Genomic DNA, 18,053 nt, shown 5'->3' with positions numbered 1-18,053 from the left:
CTCTTGGGAAGATGTTAGTTGCAGCCATTAAAGGAAAACACCACTTTTCTTTCAGTGTTTTAGGTTATTTCCCTCATCATACGAGTATTTGAAACTGTCCACAGCTTGTTTCCAAAATGTTCTACTTTTCCACTTTGAGATAAGTGTTGATCCAAGTGAATAGTTACCCACAAATCATTTCATCTGTCAGAGCTGACTACCAAGCACAGTAAGCAGTGAAACAGCGTTGATCATCAAGAGCTATCAATCCCTTACAATACAACTCACAGACTACAGTCTGTACATCTGCGGTACTAACTAACAAGCAGTAAACACAATTTAAAGCCCCTTTTGGTCTGGAATCCTAACAGTAGTGAACAGGTGTGTGATTTTAAAAGACACCTGTCCATGTCCATGAAGCAAAGAACTACTAAGATATTAGAGAATTAAGACAAAACAATGTTTTAATACTGGGCAGAAAACACATAACTAGATACCATAATGCTAGAGTATCTGCAATCTAATTTGGTTCCGAGAAGGAAAGTCTGTTGAATAAAATCACAACTGTCTCAACTGGTCCCTAATATGATCTTTAGTGTAAAAATCAAATGATTTGACCCAAAGACACTGAATTTTCATTCACATTAATGAGTTTTATTCAGAGCCTCTCATTTTGAACCTTAATTCATAAAAATAGAAGTGTACACTCGATAATGATGCTGCTTTGACATGTGGACATCCGTAGCCAAATCAAGTCAGAGTTATCAATATGCCTGTCACCACGTCAACCCCACTAGCACAGTTAAGTACATTAGTTTCACACAGCAACACAAGTAAAACTCTACGGCCAAGGCAAGAAGTCTACAGGATACAGCACTGTAGTGTCTGATAAGAACATGAAGCATGTTGTAGGATTGCATAGATCAGCAACACAGATGCAAATGACTTAACTGAACCAATAAAGATGGAGGGAAATAAAAAATAAAAAAGGATTTCTATTTACCCATGTCAGTTCTTACAGTAATGTTGATGTGTGTGAATTTACAATGTCATACAGGCATGATAAGGTGGAGAGAACTATTCATGTCAAACACATACACCAGTGATTGCAAAGGGGTTTTCTGTTTGTATGTACACGTATAAGGTGATATGGACCTTATATAGAGACTTGCAGCTATACAATGAACTTCCTTTGGCGAGAGAAATCCATTTATTATATGTTAAGGATGCAATGCAAGGTCAGCTGTGATCACATGTAATGCAATATAATGTATGCAGCTGTTTTTCCATGTCTGATGATCATCGGCCAAATGAAGGTGCAACAGAGATATCAGGAAGTCAACTCCGTCATCAACTCTGTCTTAGATCAAATCTATCTCAGTAATATACGGTAACTAACCCCAGTCAGGTAAGTCATAAGCACTTTGTGTCATGTATCCATGACAAGATCTAAAGCAAAAGCACGAGCTGAATGTTTGTGAATGAGGAGAAACGACTTAGGACACGGGGTCCACATATTTGCACTCATAAATACACAAACTATTTTTAAATCTATATATCCTTATATATTTTACATATTTTATAATGGTACTGGTTCATACCTTTAATCTAAAGCACTATGAATAAAAGTCACATTTATTCATACCATGACAGAAGAGATGCCTTTAAATATTACACGACTACAAAACAATCTACTTTTACCATTTTTGACATGAGCAAAATAAAAAATAAAAAGATTTTATGTACACGTAAAGGATTTTTCTGAATATCGCCTCTTGCAGAAAACGATGTCACATTCGCCGAGTGACCTAAAAGTACGTGATAAGAAAGGACTGGCTACATAAGACAGAGGGGATGTCAATAAGAGATGGGTTGTTAGCACAGTACAGACACAAAATAAATCTCTATAAACAGTGTCGTGCTGCTAAAAATCTGCTCGTCTCCACTGATCCTGAGAGCAAAGCAACACAAATCTAAAATATGAATAAAATCTTTCTGTTAGCTTTGGCATAGAATCATTTCATTCCCTTTTATTTATCTGCTGTAATCATCTTAACAATGGGTCAAAGATATAATGAGGAGTTCATGACCCTGGACATTAAAAGATGTAATTTTATAACACACGCATACCATGAATGGTCTCACTATATGCTGCTGATAGTGAAAGCACCCCGCCGTGGTGACCGAGCTCGGTTGATCAGCCTCGTTAACACTGACTTCTTCATTCTCAGGATTTCAAGACGTTAAGATATATTTTTGGGAGAAATTATACCCTGTTTAGTATTCAGAAAGAGGTCAGAATACACAGCTCTGCTTAGGAAGCTTAATACATGCACTAAGTTAGCTTAGATACATAGCTGTTAAAACCCTGGTTACTGATCAATACAAGGGAAAAGTAGCAGAGATTTGGCTTGATAAGATGGCGCAGACTCTATTTGCTCATGTCCGAACAACAATATTTGAAAAAGGCAGCCTCCTTCTCCTTTCACAAGAAATCTGAACAGACGGCGCTGAGCTGACATTTCCTTCTCCATAACTGGTTCAATCAGTGAAAAGAGCTCTCAGCCGTCACTCAGGGTGCAGCCTTGTTTGGTTCAAAGCTTTCATAGGAAAGTGCATCCAATGATCCAGGTGGTCTATTTCCACTCCGCACTCTTTAGACAGACCCCTGACACAAATGCGCATGCCTGCAGGTGGCTTGTTTAAATAAAGCTTTGACCCTGAACAAGTAAAGTGAGCACAACGCAGCTGTGATCAAGCATTTTTACACGTGTGACGAGGACAATTGATCACCAAGGCTGTGCTGGGATATTAATGCATGTATGAGGAAAGCATGAGGAAGACCATGGTGTAGCCAGAACAGAGGCAGATGATATGCTTAGGAAATTATGAGAAGATTTTGTTTAACCAGCGTGGGAATGTCAACAGCAGGCAGAGATATATGAAACCAGCTTATCAGGCAGCTAGAGATGGAGTGGAGGCCAAGGAGGCAAGTAAAGAGAACGGTTCCACTGAACCGATCTATGCTGGCTCCGTTTCCCTTCATAAGGTGCTACATTAAGTGCCTCTGCTCCCCCCATTTCTATCCCCTGACCCTCCCCTGTCCCTTTGTTAGGATTGCACACTGCCCCTTCGACCTCTCCCACCCCCTCTAGAGGTCGATGAGCTGATCCACCAGCAGAAGGGAGCGGGCCAAGTTGGGGATGCTGGACTCTGAACTGCCACTGTTGCTGCGCGAGTGACCACCTGAAACATGCCAGAAACAGAGAGAGAAAGAGAGAGAGAGAGAAAGAGAGATGGACATGGAAGAGTCGAGGGAGATCGTGAAAGACAAGCAAAAGAATGAGTGATATTAACAGAGGTTGTATGGAGAAATGAAGCAAGGAGTTGAGGAGGATGAGGGTGGATGGGATGGCAGAGCAGAGAGATGCATGAACGGGGGCAGAAAGAGAAAGAGAGGCAGAGTGTGAGCTGGGATTATTTTACACAGCTGCATCATTACAGGGGGGAGTCATTCTAACACGAGGAGACTTTCAAGATTAACTACAAAGAGCCAAACACCTGCAGGGCGGAGAAGCACCAGCACTACAGCATCAGAAACAAAGGAGAGAGTGGGGATAATGTTAGAGCTTGATGGGCTATGAAGCTTTAATGTGACAAGCACACCCATACAAGTCTTCTAACATCTGCAGTGATAGGAACGAGCTACTGCGACTGAATTAGGGGCTTTGTCATTCATCTCTGTGGGCTTCAGGAGGAGTCAGTGCTCATCTCAGGGTTTTTCTTAACCTTACCTTGATTTGAGTTTTTGGAGATGAGCACGGGAATAGGGTCAAACTCGTCGTCATTGCCCTTCTCCCCACACGACATGAGGAAAGCAGAGTCTGCGGTGAAGGAAGAGGAGGTGAGGGAATGATGGAGGGGAAAGGACGTTAACTCAGCCAAGGAAAAGAGCAAAAAAGAAAGGAAGATGCGAGTAGATTAAAAATAGATGAAGCCAGGCAGTCACAGTATTTAAAAGCCATGCACTTACAGTGGCTTTTGCCCAAGGGTCAGTTGAAGCTGGTATATAATGTGTCGAATTCAATTTCTGTATCACATGGAGGTTTGAGTTTTCTCTGTTTGAACAGGCCGCCTGTGTTCTGGTAATGATCTGCGCTGGTTTTATGGGCTAAGATCCCCAGCAGACATGTGGAGTGCTGCGAGGGGGGGGCGGTCTTACCAGGAGCTGAATGAGCAGGTGGCCGCTCCTCCAGACAGGATCCAGAGCTGGAGCCAGAAGGAGTAGAGGAGCAGGAGGTGGCGAGAGCAGAAACAGACTGGTGTCCGTGAGGAGAAGAGTGAGATAACAGATCACAACCCAGCAGAGATTCCTCCCCAGTGAGAGAGTCTGAGACAGCACGACAGGAGGAAGCAAAGCCAGAGGGACAAGGGGTCAGAGTTAAGATATAACTGTTAGCTGACAGAGCCCAAAGCATCTTCTAGTGAGGCAGTTCACCGTTTTATTGCTGAAAGCATATCAGTGTTAGCAGCTGCTGAAAGTATTGGTGCAAATCCCACAGAAAGTATGTAAGAAAGTCAGGGGAAGTAGCTACACGTCCAAAAATGTACATCATTAGAGTATTTTAGACTGTGAGTAGGTTTAAACATCCTCACAATGTTGTGAATGAATAGAGTGTAGCTGCTTTCCGACAGGCACAAACTCTAGAAAATATCCATACCCAATTTTAAGGATATTTTCCAGAGTTCATGTCTGAAAACTGTCACACCTTGAAGCAGGGTATTACTGTGCTACCCGCAAAAAACTGCTCCAGGCACTGAAGTTTGCTGCCATTTTGAAAGAGCCACAGGCCCAAAATAATTTGACGTTGCAGTTTGTTTTGTTTTTATACAGGATAACACGACATATCAATGGTCACTGCCAAAGATAAATGAGTAAGTAAATAAATAAATAAATAAATGGATCACAGTTGTCAACCCTCGATAAAAACATCAACAGGTGGCAAGGGGAAGAGGACAACAATTCTTTGGTGAAAATGCTGCCAAGAATTGTGTTAAGGTTTAGTACTCTGAGGTCCAGGATGCTAACCTGGAATGCTGGCAGGGATGAGCTGGGGGGCTTCCAAACCAGGAATCAGGGAATCCACACACACCTCTGCCATTGCTGCATGGAGACATCATGTGGGGAAAAACGGTAATACAAACAAAATATTAGTAATAGTGAAGCAAAGTAGTCTTAGTAAGGATAAAACTGGAGAGGGTATTCTTTACTCCTTCCCCCAGTGAGGTTTTTGGGACTTCATGATCATGAGAGTGAAGGAGGGGAAGGAAGGGAAGAAGACACATGCAGAGCAGATGGGGAATTTTAGAGCAAGGCAGGGGACAAGAACAGAGCTACCAGGTACCATTGGTGGAGCTCTCTGCAGTGCTATTGAAGGGGTCAGCTGGGGTTAACAGGTCAGGGAGCAGCAGAGTTTCAGGGGACTTTAGTCCCTCAATCAGCTTCTCTGTGAGTGAGCCAGAGAGAGAAGATGGACAGAGGGAAGCGACAGATGGCCGGGGAGAGAGAAAGCAACATGAGGATTTTGCAGATAAATAAAAAAAAGAGAAGAAACGAAAAACATGACACTGTAGCAATGTGGAGAAAAATACAGTTTGATAAAATCAATGAGAACAGTTAGAGTTTAGGACAGTTTGAAATGTAGCGAACATCATGTTAGTCACAAGGCAAAAATATATTCAGGAAAGCAAGAAAATATAACAGGATGATGAGTGCACGAAGAATCATCATGTCAACATTTCAAGGTAACCCTGCAATCAGGCTGCTTGCAGGATTGATCAAGCCATAATATTGTGATAAAGTCATTGCATGATGCGTTAGTTTACTTAGATTCTGCCCATCACAGATATACTTCAAAATCAGTTAGTAGAGTGAAATCCTATTAAGGAACAAAACGCTATCCTTTTTTAAAACAGTATCAAACCAAACAAATGCTGAAGAAAACACATTTTCCCACACTCTTACATTACAAACTTCAACAGCAAACAATTAATCATACAAACAAGCCACACAGACTGCATTAATGCACTCGGCTCTGACGACATGCTAATCGTCTCAACCCATTTAGAACCGGTGCATACAAACAAGCACAACTCTTTGTTAAGTTGGTTTTTCCATATGTGCAAAATCTTTGTCAAAGACTTGAATTTAGTACATTACTTTACTGATTTGAGCAAGTGCAATACAGCCCATGAATGAAACACCAAATTATTGACTTTTCATTGCAGCTCATACTTACAGGAAACTGCTATGGGGGAAAATGGAGTGGGGGTCTTAGACAAGGAATGTGTTGACTCAGAAAACAGCACAGCAGATGTGACCTTTAGCCCCCTTCACTATAGGAGAGAGGCCAAGACTGATGAAAAGCTTTTTATAAATTAAAATGTCACAAAGCTAATTCTCGATATCGGCCCAAAAAGTTCAGTATCAGTTGGAATCTCTTGTTTTCTAATTAATTCAACCGTGTTTTATTTTTCAATGCTGCTCTGCTTTTGTGTTTACTCATGTATATCCTTGTGTGCATCCTATTTGAAAGAGAGTCCAAGAGACAGCTTAGGCTAGGTAGAGAAGATTAACCACACCCTGGTTATGTAAGAGCCTCAACATTTTCATCCTGTCAGTGCAACTACACAAACAAGGTTACACAGAATCACGCCCAACCAGAAAGACCTAAAGGCTAAACTGAAGAGAAGATAAAAGGCTTTGCGATAATTTCAACAAGATAGCGTGCTTAACTTTCTCTTGTTCTTAGTGGCACTGGTAAGCAGGCTCCTCCAGCAGTAAGGCAATCCAATTAACAAAGGAGAATTTGTCCTTAGCGTTGCCGGGCAACAGCAAAAGCAGAGATCTGCAAATGAGATGCGATCTAGCTGTAGCCACCGTCTCTATTCATGGAAGCTGACAAGGAGCCACTGTGAGGCTGCTTGCTATGTCAACAAGATAGGACTGTGTACAAATCCCAACCACAAAACTAGCACTCATAAACTAACCCCTGGGAAGTGAGATAACCAGGCAACTACCTCAGATTAAATAAAGTGACTCAGTAGCTCTAGGAATATATTTGTTCGACGGAGAATCGAAGGTACGGCTTGTATTGCGTGTTGTGCTGTGCCAGGAAAATTACCTGTGGTGTCAGATAGTGAAAGGTTATTAAAAGGATCCGGGACAGTCAACAACGCTGAACCTGCACTCATGATGCCTGCAGATCTTTCAGCTTAACATTGCACAGTGAATAATGATGGGAAAGAACAAATAAGGCAAAGTGAGAAAAACAAAAGAGGAGAGTGGTTTGGAGTATGGAGAAGCTTATTTTACATTCCGAAGACAGCATCACAAAAAAAGAGGACATAACTGGATGATTAGAGAAATCTCCACTTGAGGATTGATATGAAGCCTCCTGGGACATTTATTATGTAAAGCAATGAAGCAGCATAAGAGGAATTGAACAAAGTCTTACCTGGAAAAGCAGTGAGCCCTGGAATAAGATTTTCACTGGAGCCTGTGATCTTCTCCCCCGGGGCAGCAGCTGTGCACAAACAAACAAAATCCTTTTCAGGTTACACGACTACTTACCAATGAGGCATGTGTAAATATGCAGTGAATAAGTGGAACTCACTCTCAGCTAGCTTTGCAAAGTCTTTGTTGAGCAGCTCCTCCGCCGTCAGCTTGGAGAAGTTATCGTCCCCAAAGGGGTTCCAGCTGGGCAGAGTGGTGGGTGCAACGGGGGCCGATGGGACGTCACCTTCACCTGGATGATACACACTCTGCTGGGACGAGCAGGGGGAGCCAGAAGGAGTAGTGCTGGCTGATCTGCAGAGCACAGAGGTGTAAACATAAACAAGGGCAAGAATGCACGGTGACATTTGATGGAAAGTCTGTGGCCTCTGACCTACAGATGTATGCAAATAAGAGTGAATGAACAGAGTTATTTAAAGACTGAATTAAGTGATTCTTCTTGAGCTGGATTCTCTGAGATGTTAAAGGGTCATTTATTCTCCTCTGGGACTCTGTCATATGAATGGACTTTCTATTGGCCCACTGAGCTCACTCGCGGCCATGAAAGGACAGTTCATCCGCAGATCACTGAAGGGAGTTAATTCTGCTCACTTGGACTTGTTGAGGCTGGCCTCAGCTGCAGCCGCCTGAAGTAGCTGAGTGGACTTGCTAACTGGAACCCCAAACACGGCACTGTGGGTGACATCACTCAGGATGCGTCTGTGGCCACTCTTGGGGGCCATCTTTGGCGACGACGGGGGCGTCAAAGAGCCAACTCTGATATTCCCTCGGCCAGCCATCTGTAATGACAAGATAAGAGTGAAAATTGGAGATTAGGGATAATGAACTGACGCTAAAGGATAGAATATCTGGAAGAAACAAACAAATCACAGCCCTAGATGTAAGAAGCAGCAAGATGATCTGGAAAAGAAAATCTTAAGATGTGTTTATGGAGACCAACAAAACCATAACTTAGAGAAAACAGGTATGGAAAGGGTAAGAAAGTATTCCCATCACATAGATTGGACAGAAACAGATTCACCTCATGATATGAGTTACATGAAAGTACAATAGGAGCAGGAGGGGTATAATAGAAGCAGTGCAAAAGTAAATCATTTGGTTGAATCATGATTTTTATAGTATCTATGAAGCAACAGAATTATACCTTTCTAATAAAGACATTTAAAAGAGCATTTCTAGCTACACAGCAGCAACACCCCCAAACTTCAATTCTGCCAAGAAAGAAATTAAATCTGGATGTGATTCGTTAGAGATGAGCCAATAATCAGCCCCAACCCAAAGAGCAGCAGAGGCAGCGGGAGTCGGATGTTACCACAACCTCTGGGTCAGTTGGAGGACCAGTCACTGCAGACTCAGGGATGGGTGTGAGATGTGGAGCGGCTGTTTCATGGACTACATGCTGCAGCTGGTATTGCAGTTGCAGAGTAAGAACTGGAGGAACAGGTTTAGCTTTGGACTGCAGCAGGGTAGATGCCTGAGACGCTATTTGTGGTTGTTGTTTCTGCTGTTGGTGATGGAGGCTCGGACCCAGTTGATGCTACATAGGAATACCACAGAGCCAATCATGAGGAAGGCTCAGTTTGAAAGTTTGGTCCGGTTTAATACTTTTTTATCATGTCATGTAATTTTTTCAATGATTGCTCATTGACTAAACTGTGTCTGTACTGCAGATTAAAATAAATTACCTGGGACCACAGTGTCAGGTGGAGCAGTACCTCTCCTTTTGTAAATGATCAATTACTGGATTACAATTACAATCAATTTGAAACATTTTGCAAAAAACCCTCTCAAACCAAGCTGTCACTTTTTAATAAATTAAAATATCTAATTTGTTTTCTGAGTTCGAGTTAAACACACAATGCAGCTACACAGTATTTCCATTATTGTTTTGTAAGGACGCCTACCTGCTGGTTACTCTGCAGACTTAAGAAGGCTTGCTGCTGCTTCGCGAGGAGCTGGTGATGCTGTGGTGTGGCCTGTGGCTGCATGTTGGTGGTCTGAGCTGTCTGTGGTGTAGCCTGTGTGGCCGAGGACTGTGGAGCAGGTTGTACAGCAGCTGCAACTGGAGATGGGACATTGATGCCAACACCTGAAAGAGGAAAAACTTGAAAATTGACTTGTATTTATTACATCTTTTAAGTTACAACCTCATTTCTGATGGCATGAAAGATCGGCACAAATAACAGTTGCACTAATGACATTAATGCAAATGTGCACAAAATCTTGACATGTAGTAAAAGTGTGCATCAGCACAAGTGTGTTTCTCTGAATTTCCAAAAATGGAAAATGTTTTATATAGCTGGTAATTATTTATTGAAATGATACTTTAAGCCTTCTCCCCACTTTCACTTGAAGACAAATAGCATTTTAAGTAATTTAATGTATTTTACACTGTTAAACAGATACACATTTCTAGCTTTACTCCACAACTACTATAGTATTTTGGGCTTTTTGTTTCAATACATTTTTTAATCACAAACACTACCTGGAAGCAAACTCAGCAAATGGGTGACTGTGAACTGCCGAGTATGACAGCATGTGTGGTAATGACTGTGACATCATGCCATCATCTGTTCCTTCTGTAAGTGGGTCACAGATGAACAGAGGACCCATGAAATCAATTAAAAGCCTTTTAAGAATGAGCTCATTGCACCTGTGGGAACACAAGTCAAATTCTTGAGCAGTTCATTCAGTCCTGAATTTTTTGTAGAGATTATTATTACCAGAATAACTGTCACTGTAATGACAGGCTTCCTTTATTAATGGTCTTAACACTGACATATGGACATATTAAAGAGCTACTTGTACCTATGGCCTGGGGCCCTCCAGCAGCCACGTTGGGCCTCTTGCGTGGGGTGAGAGCGGGCTGGATGGGAAGAATGCCTATAGGCTGGGGCTGAGCCTGACCAGCCTTGGGCCTTTGTCGAGGTGCAATTGAGGTTTCTGTGGTTTGAATGGGGTCCGAAAGCCTGGTGGAAGGAACAACGAGACACGATGAGAAAAGGTAAAGTACCTTATAATGATACTCAAATGATACTTAAATGCAACTCACCTGGCTTTGGTTTGACTCTTTTTGGCCACTGCTTCACTGGCTCTGATTGGCTCAGGAAGTTTTGCAGGAATGGGCAAATTCTACAACAGTAAGAGGATTTACAATTTATCAAAGACAATAGTTTATAATTATTATATCAGTGAGGTGTTAGGAGAATATTTTTCACTCATTACTACACTCTAGTCTGGATTTGCAGCTTCCATGACAACACAATAGTTTCCCACTTTAATAATAGTCAAGAGTGATTTCATAAACCTGGTTGAATCAGGACGTGTCCATAATGCCTATTTCTCTGCCAGAAGAGTTTTGGTAGGGCGCAGGTAAGTTCTTCAAACTAGTAAGTTTTGTTTCTATGACATGTCACCACTGCCGTAGTATGATATACCAGCATTGCAACTATTTATTTGATTACTATTTATCATGTCATCGCTTCATCTGGCAGCTGTAGAGCAAAGAGTTGCCTAACCACTAAAACCATTGTAGATGACTCACTTGTATATATTTAACATCAACCCTAATGTATAGTATCATCTCAGATTCCTGCCAGACTTACATGCACATTTGGGACTGGACACTCGCGTCGAGCCAGTTTAAAGGCAAAGTAGGAAACTTGGTAGATGTCTGGTCTCTTCTCTGGGTCAGGTTCCAGCATGTATCCTGAGGAGTCAACGAACATGCCATGTTTACTTTGCGTCAGAAACAGGAAAATTCACAGTTGAAAGGTAACTGCCCCAATACTGGACACACGTGCAGTAAGTAGGACAGTGATTATAATGTGGTGAACAAGGATACTCACGAATGAGACAGTGCATGTCCTGGGAGTAGCGGGAGATGTCTGGAATAGTGAAGCTGCCGTCACAGATAGCTACTTGACTCTCCCCAAAAGGAAGTGTGAAGTAGCACAGTTTATAGAGAAGACAACCCATGGCCTATACAGAAGAGAAAATCAATGTTACTGTGTCCAGCTTAATGCACATGTCATTATGACAGTAAATGAATGTGTTCATTTTGTGATCATAATGTAGCGTAGTGGTAATGAACAAAATGTTTCTCACCCAAATGTCGGCCTTTGTTGTGATGACTTTTCCACCGTAGAGGTTGACCATCTCTGGAGCGCGGTACGACAGGGTGGTGTACCTGGTTTTAAGACAACACCAGTGAGTTTCTGGACTCTGGTTAGAAAAACAAATAGAAGCTATAAAGAGAAACTCACTTTTTGATTTCGTCCTCCACGACTGGCACTCCCTCCGTCTGAGGGTTTTGGAAGTGGTTGGTGGCGCTTCCAAAGTCACAGAGCACGTAGTGTCCCCGGTCGTGCAGAAGAATATTTTCCACCTGTATGAGGAAAACATGATGAGACCGTTTAGAACGGATAGTACATGATGTTAACAACAATGTCAAAATGTGTTACTTAGCATTATACACTCACTGTCTTAGCAGCAGTATGTGCATCTTTGGAAATTAATTAGACTTGCCTTGAGATCTCGATGGATGATGGGACTTTTGCACTGGTGGAGACGAGTGACCGCCTCGCATGTGTCACAAAAGATCTGTAACACCTCAGGTTCAGTGAAGCCCGTCTGTAAACGCTGATTCATTAGGTTGACCACCTGCCCACCTACACAGAAAAAATAGGTCAACTACAAGACTAATAAAAGGTCTGGAACATTATTAACATGTTGTTCTCTATCTGATCATTTACTGCTATTTTATGAATAACTTGTATTTAAAGGTTAACTAATTTTTGTCATGATTTTTGGCAGACTTCAATCTGTAAGGTAAACAGTAATTACCTGTTGAAAGTTTAAACAAGGACTAAAATAATTAATCAACTTTCCACATCAACAATGAACAGAAAGGTTTACATTTATCTATGTATCCTTTTTTACTTTTCACATGGCACTAATGAAAAAAGGTCTCAAATAATTTCACCAAATTTAATTTTTATTTCTCTGTCAACTTTCGTCTTTAGAGGCTTAAACAGCTACAATAATGTTAATGTTTCAACTTTCTATTAATAACACCACTCAGTTATGTATTGACTGACACAGAGGTTGTATTGACCACATTAGCTATCTGTTGAATGCTTGCTTTTAAACAGGACAGGGTGCTGTGAGAGGCTGAGCGTAATGGGGCTTTGAATTCAACCTCGACAGAAACATGGGGGTGGGCCAACTTTACCTCGACAGAAGTCCATTAAGATTAGGACTTCCCACACATCGCCAGCTCCAACTGCCGTTATGCTGGAGTCCAGGAAACCAACAATGTTTTTGTTGCCCACAAGGTCCCTCTGTGTAAACAAACACAGAAAGAGCAAAAGTGACAAATAATGTAGATACAGTTTTCATGGATTTTACACTCTGAAAACATTTGGTTTGGTATACAAAATACATCCATGTTTTTTAGTAATTCAGTTAATTTTTAACTGTAGAGAGTCTGATTCTGAGCCAAAGGTCTAGAAGAAATGATGATAACCATCCAGCAATAGGCGTGCCACACAGGGTGTGGCTGCAGGAAGTGGCTGGTTTATCTTCCAGTAATGACTACCGGATTAGCAGAAGGGAGTAAAGATGGCAAAGTGTCAATTCAACATTTTCAACGGAATTCAATGTGTTTCAAGAGCATTATTACGATCCATCGCTTAAGCTCCTGGGTCAAAGAATATTTTCAGAAGTAGTACTTCAAGTAAAACCAATTTAAAGCATTCAGAGTTAGTCATGTTCAGACCAGAACGTTAAGACAATCTATTTTTCTCTATGTGGTAAGTTTGACTTAAATAATATTTTCCTGCTGCTGTAATTCCATCCATTGCGACACAATAGTGCACAGGAACACAATCTGCTCTTAATAGACCCTCTTCTCATGTATGTTTTGCTGCACTCAGCAGTCTGTTAATGGACTCCTACTCACCATAATCTGTATCTCAAGTTTGCAGACCTGCAGATCATCTTCATCGTTGACGTACATCCTTTTTAGCGCACATCGTACGCCTTGATGAGTCCGCACCAAAAAAACTATGGCAAAACCTCCTGCAAATGATAAGAGAGATAGAACGAAGAAAAAAATTATAATAAACACGTACATTTAATAAAAAAGTCAGAAGAAAACAATTCTGTAATCTATAATTACTATCTCAACATATCCTGTTAAATTGCCATAAATGGTAACATTATTGTTAAGTGCTTATGTACAGTGCAAGGTTGAGTGAGGAACTGGTAAGAGGAGCGTAAAACCGCACAATGTGAGTCAGCAGTCATGCTGAGGAGGAAGATGGAAGAAATAGACAAAACTGACATAGGATACAGGAAGTGAGAGAATTAATCATCCCACCTTTGGTCACAGAGAGGCTGGCACGTAAGAAAAACGTAACAAAAATGTGTGCATCCATAGCAACAGAAACCACCAGAGTAAAAAGCAGATATGCATGATTGATTATTTCTGTAAATTAGAATAAAAGCTCTAAATTGGAAAAGAGTGATTTTGACTGCATTGAAAGGTAGATGGATTATGCCAAGTCTTTGTCTTCAGTGACTTGAAGATATAATCATATCTCCACTTTCATTTGGCTCTAAATTTTACATCAACAGCATTAAGCAGTTTCACTGTAAAGGTTTTCACTGGAATGTGTTGTTCCTGCAGCTCTTTTTCCCCTCACAGCTTGTGTTAATTCCGTACACAGGGCTGACTCATCCAGCTGGCATCACTAAGCCAAGGACAGTTCCATGTGACTGGTCTGATTGACATTTGATGAGGCCTGGCTTGGGCTACACCACTGTGAGCTGTATTATAAAAGAAAGCAATGAAGCACAAAAAGAAGGGAGTCAGCAACATTAAATCATTTTAACAGGCTGGTTGAAATAGTCTAATAAAGGCATAAAAAGCTCAGACTACTTAGAAATGATGTGTGCTGCAGTGGCCTGGCCCGTCAGGGTGGAGCTGGGTCACCATGGATGACAACACATCACAATCTCACTGATGTCATAAGCTATAAATTCAATGACGAGAAATTTCATGATGAAGGGCAAAAATCTGCAACACAGTGCTTGATTAACAGAGAGCACTGGCAGAGTTCTGCCTGATCAGTGTTATTAAGACACAGAGGATCTCAGGATGCATTTGGGTGCAATCGGACCAGCATTTGTGATCGGATCACTCAGGCTGGATGTTTATACCGGGTCTGAATGGGGTCTAAATGAGAATCTGAAGCCGTGTGTGTGTGCAGTCCGTCGCAGTACAGACAGCTGAAGCCCTGTTGTCTCGCACAGTCTAATCTGAGGTGCCTGTGAGGAATGAGAAGGATTAGCAGCCTTCTTAAGCAACATTTAGCAGTGGTCTACAATCTCAGTAGACAGTGCAACCAAACGACTGTTAGTACAGCTACAAATAGCCACTGCCCCTTGACGTAACTGACTGACTGTTAGGATTATACCACTCGAGCTTATGCATACACGCTCAAGTAAATGGACACAAAAATACAGCTTTAGGCAGTGCTTTGGAAAGCGCAGTGAATAGCCACAGTGTTCACTTACAATTTCTCATTAGCGTAATGGACTTTACATAGCTACTGGGCTTTCAACTCTACAAAACACATGTCCTCATGATTACTATGCTGTTTACAAACATGCACTCTGTAAGGTTACATGACACTGCAGTGACAGCGAGAAATACGAGCATCACAGATCTGCCAAAGAGAAAATTAGCATGGATGATCCAGGTAAAGCATTTGCTTAGAAAACTGAATGGTTTTGGTTTACAAATGAGGGGATGACTTACTGAAGCTCCATGTTATGCCGTCTAAAATGCAGGAGCGGGGGGGTCACATTCTCTGTTACAATGCAACATATTACACGTCTCCGAAACAGGGCTAATGTTACCAGCAGTAACTCTATATGGACAAAAGAAACCACATCATGGTGACAGTAAAGACAGAAAGAGCTGTGTCCTGGAATATCCAGAAAGGATCTGGTTGAGAAGAAATCACAGACATCTGCCTTAAACCCAAATGTCTAAAAAAAACAAAAAAAATTACCATGCGTGTACCTTTAGGCCTTAAGCTAGAAAAGCCAGGGTAATGTGTCCCTGTGACTGCTTTTGTCTGGACGTTGTGAAACGTTCGACAATGACAACAAAGGGAGTAGACAGAAGGGGACATTTCTAAATGGAACAGCAAGCTAACAGAGAGTAACAGCGCAGACTTAACCAAAACCATCTGAATAAATAGGTCTGGTGTCACTGGGGGAGTCACATAGCAAGCAGCAGGTCCACTGCTGCAGCGAGAAATTATAATCTGCAGAAAACTAGTCCATGTAGTGTTTAGTAAGATGTATAATCTTGTCGAAGTCATTTATTTTTACTATCTTAGCCAAATCATGTTTGTGAGGCCAAAGGATAACCAATCGAAAATCGAGTAAATATCTGCATTGAGGCCAAAGTTTTTCGAGGGGGCTGATAAAACGGCAATAACTCCTCACCTACAGAAATGAACAAATTCCACTTGAAGTTTCCACTGACATCTCGGTGCAGGGGTTAGATGTCTGAACCCATTCATAAAGCCACTTTGGTGCAAAGCAGGTGGTGGCCATCTATAGTACTGATGAATTAATCAGTCTTCTTTCATCTATTTTTTAGTAACAGGCGCTCTTCGCTAACGGAGCATGGCAGACCCTCATTTGAAAAAAGATGACCAAGGAGAAACTTTTACCACTATCACAACGCCCGATCAACCGTGTTCTGGTAAATACCTCCTTCAAAGTTAGGATGAGTTTCCAACAAAACCTTGAAGTCAATGACTAACCACTGTTTGAACTTGGACAAGTTCAGGTTGCCTATATGTTACTATTTAGTATGAAAGTCCCAAAGTGAGGAGGTCGTATTTTATTTAGCTGTAAATACTAATATCTGTCCCCACCTTGAAGCAAACAACACATAGTTCACCCTTGCTTCTTGAATCTGCATTTGAGGTTTGTCACTCCCTCTGTAAATACCAGGGCAGATGACTCAGCTGGGCTTTGGTCCTTAACAATAAAGCAGAAAATGCGGTTACACCATTTTCCCCCGAGCAACTGAAAGAAGACAATCTCCACACACCCTCTGTCAGAATTTGAATGTTCAATCTTGAAACTCTTTAGTTCATTGCACAGAAGATCACGAAGTAAACTCAACCTGACCCTGAACCAATGAGCAAGGCCACTGCCTTTTAACAACATGTAATAAAGGGAGATTGCGTATCATCACACTGGGACTGTAGCAGGGCCATAGTCCAACAGTCCTCTCATTTAACTCGTGTTACCAGACCGTCCATCCTTACAAGTGTGGGGAGATCCATACTGTGGATCTGGTGGACAGTGTTCGTGTAAGTGTGTAATCCACACAACATAAAGTCACAATGTTCACCTTCTGCGACAATTTCCTCCACGGTCACTTGATACCGTCCGATGCTGAAGACGCGTCCGATGAAGCTGCCGCCGCCGCCGGAACCAGCGCCTCCTCCGCCGGCTCCGGAACCAGGCCCGGTGCTCACCAACTCCCGACGAGAGTCAAAAAATTTCTTCATGTCTCTAAGATGTTATCCTCAGCTCGATCAAGTCCAAAAGTAGACCAGTGTCCTCCCAACAAAGGCTCGGCGTGGATGTGCCCAGTGCCTGCTAGCCACCGTGCTGGCGTTAACGCTTTAGCAGTTTCTCAATGATTGAATGAACGCCGCTAGCTAGCTTCAAGCTAAACTCGAGCTAACGAGCTGGATCTCAAAATATCCCAAACACTGCGGTCCGACGCTCCGCGGCTAACTCATGGTTTGAGCAGCAGAGTCAAGTGTAACTGAGGAAATGTTAAAATACAGGAGCGTTTATGCGGAAGTCACTTCCTTTCCACTGTGAACGCGAGCTCAGAGCTGGCCGGCTAAATTAGCCAGAATGAGCCAGAAAAAAACCCCCCACTTGTAAGCCGTTAGCTCACTTAGCCAGCTAGCCGGGCAGCTAGGTGCGGTGACAGCTGTCAGTCGATGGACCGGCAGTCAGGGAGGTCCTCGGTGTCCAGTGCAGCTTATTACACATCTCCACCGGCTAACATCCGCCTGAAAAGCTGCTTAGTTCACCGCCTGCACCGCTCGTCAGTCACAGTGGAAGTGACAGAGCTCCGCTGCCTTTATGCCCCCTGCTCGGCTAACTTAATGATGGAGCTAACGTGGCTACAAACACAGTAGGTGCTAGAGGAAAGAGTCATCTCCTGCTCCTCTCTGCGGACTCCATCCTGCCGGACTTCTCGAGGTGTGATTGGTCAAGTGAGCAGCGACTTCCTGTCAATCTCCTGCTCTCGTGAGGCTCAGGTCCCCACGGTGAATACCTGGTGAAAACCCGACCGGCCCCCGACCTCTGAGGAGTCAAACCTCCAGCAGCCTGTTCGCAAAAGCCCCTCCTGCTGGTAACACAGGTCCAACCATCTGTGTTA

General features: G+C 42.4%; 2 protein-coding genes across 11 annotated transcripts in view; one reads left to right on the top strand and one right to left on the bottom strand.

Moving 5' to 3' along the window:
• c9h9orf78 (chromosome 9 C9orf78 homolog) overlaps positions 1-17,152 on the top strand; it is a 27,206-nt gene extending 10,054 nt beyond the window's left edge. The window contains exons 10-11 of the transcript XR_004614998.1: positions 4,522-4,526; positions 17,142-17,152. The gene's annotated coding sequence lies outside the window, so the exon portion shown is untranslated. The remainder of the gene's footprint in view (positions 1-4,521; positions 4,527-17,141) is intronic.
• Positions 1-18,053, bottom strand: part of LOC117768038 (AP2-associated protein kinase 1-like) — a 21,182-nt gene extending 3,129 nt beyond the window's left edge. Inside the window, exons 1-20 of one of the 10 annotated variants that reach the window (XM_034596103.1) lie at positions 17,001-18,052; positions 13,518-13,636; positions 12,789-12,897; positions 12,083-12,225; positions 11,821-11,942; positions 11,663-11,744; positions 11,404-11,536; positions 11,161-11,264; positions 10,608-10,687; positions 10,364-10,524; positions 9,460-9,644; positions 8,874-9,092; positions 8,147-8,334; positions 7,656-7,849; positions 7,497-7,565; positions 5,385-5,486; positions 5,069-5,143; positions 4,202-4,369; positions 3,774-3,863; positions 109-3,225 (exon numbers count right to left, since the gene is read on the bottom strand). In XM_034596103.1, the coding sequence (XP_034451994.1) occupies positions 3,131-3,225; positions 3,774-3,863; positions 4,202-4,369; positions 5,069-5,143; positions 5,385-5,486; positions 7,497-7,565; positions 7,656-7,849; positions 8,147-8,334; positions 8,874-9,092; positions 9,460-9,644; positions 10,364-10,524; positions 10,608-10,687; positions 11,161-11,264; positions 11,404-11,536; positions 11,663-11,744; positions 11,821-11,942; positions 12,083-12,225; positions 12,789-12,897; positions 13,518-13,636; positions 17,001-17,160 (2,598 nt within the window). In that variant the 5' untranslated portion in view covers positions 17,161-18,052 and the 3' untranslated portion in view covers positions 109-3,130. Of the gene's footprint in view, positions 1-108; positions 3,226-3,773; positions 3,864-4,201; positions 4,370-5,068; positions 5,144-5,384; positions 5,487-7,496; positions 7,566-7,655; positions 7,850-8,146; positions 8,335-8,873; positions 9,093-9,459; positions 9,645-10,363; positions 10,525-10,607; positions 10,688-11,160; positions 11,265-11,403; positions 11,537-11,662; positions 11,745-11,820; positions 11,943-12,082; positions 12,226-12,788; positions 12,898-13,517; positions 13,637-17,000 lie in introns of those variants that run through there. The other 9 variants (XM_034596094.1, XM_034596104.1, XM_034596095.1 and 6 more) reach the window with 9 other exon arrangements.

The sequence above is a fragment of the Hippoglossus hippoglossus genome, chromosome 9 (assembly GCF_009819705.1).
Source record: "Hippoglossus hippoglossus isolate fHipHip1 chromosome 9, fHipHip1.pri, whole genome shotgun sequence".
NCBI classification, from domain to species: domain Eukaryota; kingdom Metazoa; phylum Chordata; class Actinopteri; order Pleuronectiformes; family Pleuronectidae; genus Hippoglossus; species Hippoglossus hippoglossus.
The sequence above is the reverse complement of the archived record's forward strand: the minus strand, read 5'-3'. Positions and strand labels throughout refer to the sequence as shown.